Here is an 8,130-nt window from a genome sequence, read left to right as displayed (position 1 = left end):
GTAAATATAAAGAATTAAATTAAAAAAAGGACATAAGGTACGCCCGTGATCCGGAATGTACGGTGGGGCATTGGAACGCGTTGGGAGGACTAGGAAAAGCCGGCAGGCCGGGACCCTTGGTTGGCGTGCAAGTCCCGTACATGCTACGATCTATGTAGAGGCCACTTCCGTGCGCATGGTCCCTTTGGAATAGTCCACGCGCCTTCGCCATCAATTAATAACTATTGCAAATTATTAAGAAAACTATGCATTTTATTGAGAAAATAAATTATCAACCTCATAATTTCACTGCAATCGTTCCGTTCAAACTCCTTCATCTTTATATTAAACCCCACGTGCCACCGAGGTGGCGGAACGGACCATTTACTTCCAACAAAATGGTTTGAATTCTAGTCACAGTAAATATTGAACTATAATTAAATATTAAAATATAATAACTATAAATAAAATGATCTTAATATGATATCTAAAAATAATATCTGATTCATTAACTCTCGATGGTACTAGAATGACGTACTCACTTATTGAATTCATTCATGTGACGGAGAGGAAGCCATCTATTCATCCAAACTCGATCTCGAATCGAATATTTTTCAGTAAGATTGGGATCCCATAGTTATGCCCAGAGGAGGTAGATGCATCGGATCGTCCCCCTGCAACTTCTATTTCTCTTACAAAAAAAAAAATCTATATCAATATCATTCTATTACAGCACCGATATATTTAATATAAAGATCTATCAAACATTATCCATTTGGATTGTATCTATTGTGCAAAAGCATGATTGATTTTCTTTCATAATGTCACTTATTGAATCACATTTTGCATAATTTCATAGATTATGTGACTGACTTCATAATTTTAAAATTATACAAAATATAATCTAATGGTTGATATCACAAAAAAAATCAATTATTCTTCCATACGAAAGATGCAGTTTGAACTCGTGTCACGCAGTATATCTCATATCATGCATCAATTCAATATTAGTATGGTACGATCAATGCATACTGATATCAATAAGTATAATAATTTTTGTTTGATAGTGTAATTACTTATCTTGAATGTGCCATCCAAGATCCAAGATTTGGAGTAAAATTGACATCGTGAAGGAGATCAATTATTCTTTCATGCGAAAGATACAGTCTGACTTCATATCATATAACATATCTCGTATATCATGCATCAATTCAATATTAATATGGTATGATCAACGTATATTGATATCAATAAGTATAATAATTTTTTGTTTGATAGTATAATTATTTGTCTTAAATATGCCATCCAAGATTCAAAATTTGAAGTTTTTAATTGCAAGACGAAGGAATGTGGCCATTTTAACCTACAATATCAATTTACAGCAAATTTATGTTGTTTCTCTCTCATAATTATGTAATTAAAATATGTTGGTTCAAAAATTTATGTTTAAAACTTGAGTAGATAAAGTAGGTGCTGGACTTGCATTGAAATCTATTTTTTTACTTCGACCAAAACAAACAAATCTATTTTTTTACGCTTGGAACGAAATTAAAAAGTGCTTATACACTAAAAATTTTTGTGTGGAGGCGGTGGAGTACACTCAGAAAGTCGATTCCGGACTCCTAATCGGTCTATTAGTCCACTGCATGAGTTTAACGTATAGATAGCATCTACGTGGCAGCTTTTAAAGTAAAAAATAAAACAAACTAGTCGCTGGGATCGGATAAGAAAAGCTTATACAGTGGTCCACCAGACCCACCGGTAAGTGGTCGTCACGTGCTAGCACATGACGCCTGACGCGTGGTGGACAACGAAGCGACGCGCTTGACACCTCCGAGTGTCGGGGGCCGTAAAATTCCAAAATATAGTGCTCCTTGGAGGCTTTTCAAATTAAGCTGACTGCCGAATAAGACAATAATCAATGCAGCTCCGTTGGCGGCCACTGCCATCGAATTGTTCATCCCAAAGTAGTTCAGGAGGTTCATCAGAACTGAGCAACGCGAGACTGCTCACGTGAGGGGACAGGGGAAGATCCGTGGGTGTCCACTCAATCAGGACCGTCCAAATGTCACACGCTGAATGGCCTAGCATGTAAATAAGTTCCTAAAGTAAGGGTATTTATTTAACGGAACCCGAAAATTGATAGTGGTAGCTGCCTCGTTGGCGCAGCACTAAAATATGGCGCTCTGCCACGGAACCGTTATTAACCGTTATAGCACCTTATTTATTTAAACAATGTATAATTTTTATATTAAAATAATTAATAACTTTTTTTAACGAGAACCATTTTAATAAAAATGGTCCTCAGTTGTGTTATAATATATCGTTGCAAATATTAATGACATATTATAATACTCGTCATTTTTTTTCACATTTACGCAAGGCGGTGAAGTAGATGCTGTAATGATATAACGGCCGTTTTACGATGCCGTTACTCAAGATATTGGCTTCGGGACCGCGGAACCGACAGCAGATCGGAGCACCGAACAAGTGGAGCGGTGGAATTCCACGTCACCACAGGTCGGTGCTCCGATGTACGGACGACGGTACGCCCCAAAAACGCGACCAAGCGACAGGACCACGTGGGCCCCACCAGAGGCCGGCCGGTGTGGACCCAACGTGTCGCCCAAATGCCCTCCTTAATCACGGACTTGCACCTGGAACCAGAGAGCCCAGGCATTTCAATGAAATTACGGAAACGCCCACTTAGCGTTTCGTGGTAGGATTACGTCTCATCTCCTAGGAATGGACTTGCAACCGTGATAACCTCCATGCGGCCATGCTCACCCACATATGTCTGTGGAGTGACGTAAATAACCTTCAGGTTGAGCAAATAAGGGTGGTTAGGAGTGTGCTTTAGAGATAGAAGCATTTGACACCATCTCATTTATCAAATTAAGAACCATTGCTTCCTAAGTATTGAACCATATATAGTCTTCATCTATCTACGTTATAATATCAGTAGTAGGTTAACCTTGTAGCTTGCTCTATGGAATGACCAATATATCTTAGCAGATCTATTTGGGGTTGCATAGAAAAGGATAAGCCAGTATCATACATTAGGTATGGATTTTTATAGAACTCCAGTATCTTTATGCACATGCATGGAAAAAAATATCTAAAGTGACTTGTCTATCCTTTCTCTCAAGAAAATATCTGGTATTGATATTATTTTAAAACACTATTATCCAAATATTGGCATGAGCATGCATATGAGATAAAATTTGACATGCAAGTTGGAAATCAATTTAGTATAAGCTAATCTATTTTTGTTGATATTAGTACTCTAATGTTTTCTAATAAAAATGAAAGATTATATTTTTAAAAAAATAAATGACTCATTATATTTCTTCATCACTTGAATATTTTCTAAGTTTTATATTTTTTATTTAAATAAATTAAATTATTACTAATCCTTCTCTTTTGGTAGAAATTATGAAGGGACAAGGCCCTTTAGAAAGATCAAACAAAGCGATGAATTATTTTTTATTTTTTATTTTTTTTTTGAGCTGAAGGAGGTTGTGGGCCTTTTATTTTTTATTCACCGCATCCAGCCTAGGTAAGAACCTAGGAAATTAATAGATAAGAGTTGAAAACTTTGGTTGATATCTAGTAAATTCGAACTACCATAAGAGTTGAAAACTTTGGTTGATATCTAGTAAATTCGAACTACCACCACTTATGTTCAAATTAAATTCCTCAATGGAGCTGAATGGAAATGAATTTATATTTCATTATTCACAATCTCATGTTCAATCATCTGCTCCTATGGCTAATTAATTTATTTAAAGATACATGATACATTAAACCAGTAGGATCTATTTGAGCAGAAAAATAAAAAATCAAGAATTTAAGGCACTCATAAATACATGACAATATTTAAAAAGCATTTCCTAGATTTAAATCATGCAATAATATTTATTGAATCATCTTATCATATGCTTAATATTAAACTTAATAATAACATAATAAATTTTATAGCTAGCTGCATTTAACTCCATCGTAATGACTCATAATGATATTGAGTATTCTAACTGAAAGATATTTCTTTTAAAATTTTGCTATAGTATTCTATTAATATTATTTTATTATAAAAAGATATTTAAGGTATTATACTTGCCATCATTTTTTTATATTTTATTATTTTTTAAAATAATATTTTATTTTTTTATTATTTTTATTATTTTTTTCTTTATAGTTTCTTCTGGCCGTCACCCACCTTCCCACTACCACATGCCACCCCCCATCCTTGTCCTCCTCCATCCGCCTCCCCATCACCATCCACCCCCTCTCCCCCAACAGTACTACCCATAGCTTCTCCGCACCCACCCCACCCCCTAACGTCATCCAAGGCTCCTTCACCTCCCTCCACCCGTAAGTCCTCTATCTTCCTCCACCCGTGATCCCCTTATCCCCCCATCCCATGGTGGGCATCGACTATCGTCGATTGCCTGATGCCATGACATTACTATCGTCAATTGCCTGATGCCACCCACCTTTCTTCCACCCCTTTCCTTTTTTTCCTCCCTGCCCATCTCTTCGTCAATCAAATTCACTGATCATTTTAATCCTCGTCGCTTGTCTCTCCACCACTTGCTTTTCTACGTTTTCTCCTTTCATCGCTTGGCAGCCAGAGATCGAGAAGGAGATAGTGGAAAAGAAGTGGTTGCAGCAGTCGGAAGGAGCGGAGGTGGGTGGTGCTTAATCGATGGCAGTCAATATGGTGAGGGGAGAGGATGCCGAAGTGGTCGGAGGTGAAAGAGAAAAAAATAGAGAACAAAAAAAAAATAGAATTTTCAAAATAACTAATTTTTAAAAATATTTTTAATTTTTTTAATTAAGAATCAATCAACTTTTGATTTTCAAATCATCTCCATAATTTAAATTATTTACCATACCAACTATATATATATAATTTTTTAAAATTAATTATAAATAAATAAATCAGTATCATTTATTTTGAATTAAATGGTCAGAAGAAAATTAAATATAAAAAAATTATTTTAAAAAATTTTGAAGCATCGAAGTAAAATTCTTAAAATTAATATAGGCGAAAGTGAGCAAATATTTTGCAAGGTTGATGGTCACTTTGGTCAATTGGTAAAAAGCAGTTAGGCAACAGCCAACAGCTCACATGCGGCAGTTAAAGCGGCCAAGGGCATTTAAGTCCATTACACACCTCTTCCCTTCTTTCTGGTCGCAATTACGGAGATTAATGACACCGGAGGCATGGGTCCCACCACGCCGTCTCCCTTGCCGCAGTGGAGGCCGAAGCCTCACGGACACCGTACAGCAACGGACTACGGAAGCCGACATGATATTTTAACCCGCCATTTTATCGCATAACTTATCTCCAACGGAGCGAATTGGTTAGGTCCGTAGTGAACCGGACTCTTGACTTTTAGGGACGGTAAAACCACCAACAAAACCCGGTCTAACCCATTAACCATGGGGCGGTTGAGAGCGAACACTGAGACGGTTCACTCTCCGTTATCTCTGCAGTGCACGAGATTTAAGGAGAAGCTTGCCAATCGCAAGTGTTCGAACCACACCAGCTGCGCGCCTAAAAGAAACTCCCCTCTCTCTCAGTGAGCGCCACGTACCACTCCATCCACTTTTGGTGTATCTCGCCAAACACGAAAGCTACAATGAGCCCGGCTTCCACTTTTCACAGGAGCTACGGGGCCCACCTTAGCTGAAGACGTGTGATAAATTTATACAGTGGAATAGCTGTTGCCATGTTTGACGTAGATAAACGTTACGGAGTTCCCCAATGCCCAAATATAGCAGTACCTGCCAAGTACTCCTATTTGTACCGTCCGTTACACTCCCCTCCCACCTTCCTTTTTTTTTTTTTTTTTTTTAATTTTCTAACCTCCTTGTCCTAATAGTTCTAAATTCCATATATTTATCTAACTATATAAATACCCATTACCGCTCCCATCCCCTCACCTCCCCACGCTCACCACCCTCTCTCTCTCTCTCTCTCTCTCTCTCTGTTTGGTTCTTGAGATCTTGGCGAGGGGATGAAGAGGTTGATCAGACGGCTGTCGAGGGTGGCGGACTCGTCGCAGTACAGGCCGCTGAGGGCGGGGAAGGAGGACGGGGGCGGCGGCGGGGGAAGGCGGCGGAGGGTGCCGGAGGGGCACGTCCCGGTGTACGTGGGGGAGGAGATGGAGCGGTTCGCGGTCCGGGCGGAGCTGCTGGGCCGACCGGCCTTCGTCGAGCTTCTCCGTCGGTCGGCCCAGGAGTACGGCTACGACCAGCGGGGGGTCCTCCGCATCCCCTGCCCCGTCCCCATCTTCCGCCAGGTCCTGTTCTTCCTCGCCTCCGGAGGCGGCGCCTCCGGCGATCTCGCCCTCGAGGAGCTCTTCCGGTCTCTCCCCGACGAGATCCGGTCCGGTCCGTCTCCCCGTGCTGAGGAGGAGCCCTAGCTTTTGGAGCTGTTTCCCGTTTTGCCCTTTCTGACGACTGGTGTATCATTGTGTTAACCCATCGGTCCGAAGTTGAGGAGATGGAGGGCGATTTGGACATTTTCTTTTTGTAATATTAATAGATAGTTTGAGTGGAACTGGCGGAATGTAAAGGAAAAAAAAAAAAATCTCGGCTCTGTACTTAATGTTTTTTTTTTGGAAAAAAAAAGGATTAAATCGCCCTTTGTTTTAACTTTATAATTAATGTTAGGATTTGCATTACTAACATAACATTTTTCATATATTTACAAGAGTTTACTATATTGCTTGAAGTTATATTTATGTATCCTTGGTTGCATGTCGACATATGGTTCTATGCCCTCAATTGCTGTTATTGGTGTTGGATCGAGTCAAAATCACCTGCACCTATTGCAGGTCTTTATTACTCATTATGTCTTATTACATTTAATAAATTCTGCGATTTCGCTACATAATTTGTACTATGTGATGTTACAGTAGGGCTCTCATTTTCTTGGTCTTTGTGTATGTTATTACTATAATTTAAAGATGAGTTATCTAAGTGTAGTGTATTTAGAATTTAATCTCTCTTGTAGAACTAAGATGGGGAATGGAATTCTGAGCCAGTCCTTTGGTACTGATATCAAGACATTGCAAGCTATACAAGTAGGCACTCTCGTATTGCAAGAAGTTCTTTGGTAGAAAATTACAAAATTATAGTTCTATATGATATTGCTACATGGTGTTCGTTTGTGTGGTTTACAGTTTGATAGGATTGTACTCATCTAATGAGGAGTTAACTTATTGTAGTGTATTAAAAGTGAATCTCTTTCTAGAGAACCATAGAAGGGGAAATCCTAACCCAGATCTAGATAAGGATGGGACACAAACCCAAACCCTTGAGTACCAACTCCAAAGACTTTTATCAGCTTCACTAGTTGGCACCCTTATATTGCAAGTGAATCCCTCTATCCACAAATAGGCAGGTAGTTATGCTATTATTAGTAGGCTTTTGTTATGGCAGATTTTTCTAGTTGCAGTAAGCAGCTGCTGCCATGTTGAGTCCATCCATAATGTCACATCCATCTCAAGGATCTTGCTTCAAGTTGCTTAATTACTAGTGTTGTGATGCTTATTAAACATTTCCAATGGATTCTTATAATAATCTTCTCCCATTACAAAACATAGCAAGATGCTAATGGTCTTGATGTTAACCTTTTATGTGTTAGTATATGTTTTATTCCTTTAGTGCTTCTTAATTTTCCCTAATGAACCACCGTCTCATCTCCGCAGAATATTTTTTAAGCTTTTCCTGAACTTCCTCAGAAGTATTATATTGTAGTCTCTCAATATGCCCTCCGATTTTCCATCATTTCCAAAGTCATGGCTACAGTTCAGTATTCACACCAGTTCTATTTTTTGTTTACATCTCATGTGATCAGAGAAGCAAAACCAGGAAGGTGATGCCTACCAGTTTTGCATGCCATATAATTTTTGTACTCTAAATTGAGGATGTACTGCATGGTTTCTTAGCTCCAGTGGTCTCCCATGTGCTGTTGCTTGGTCCAGTTGCCAACTATGTCTTAGGTGGGTGATATATATATACTATGGTTAGAGATATAAATTATATCCAATCAATCACTTTATATAGTTGTCGATCTTTCTGTTTCTCAGTATTATATATGTTCTAATCATTGTGGTTGTCATAAAATCGCACCAG

General features: G+C 38.7%; 1 protein-coding gene across 1 annotated transcript; it reads left to right on the top strand.

Moving 5' to 3' along the window:
* Window positions 1-5,935: 5,935 nt before the first annotated feature.
* LOC105035706 (auxin-responsive protein SAUR71) lies at window positions 5,936-6,633 on the top strand. Its single transcript, XM_010911369.4, has one exon. It carries the CDS (start codon window positions 6,006-6,008, stop codon window positions 6,411-6,413), a length of 408 nt encoding a protein of 135 aa, XP_010909671.1. The 5' UTR covers window positions 5,936-6,005; the 3' UTR covers window positions 6,414-6,633.
* The last annotated feature ends 1,497 nt before the right edge of the window (window positions 6,634-8,130 follow it).

This window comes from Elaeis guineensis, chromosome 7, assembly GCF_000442705.2.
Source record: "Elaeis guineensis isolate ETL-2024a chromosome 7, EG11, whole genome shotgun sequence".
Lineage (NCBI taxonomy): Eukaryota > Viridiplantae > Streptophyta > Magnoliopsida > Arecales > Arecaceae > Elaeis > Elaeis guineensis.
The sequence above is the reverse complement of the archived record's forward strand: the minus strand, read 5'-3'. Positions and strand labels throughout refer to the sequence as shown.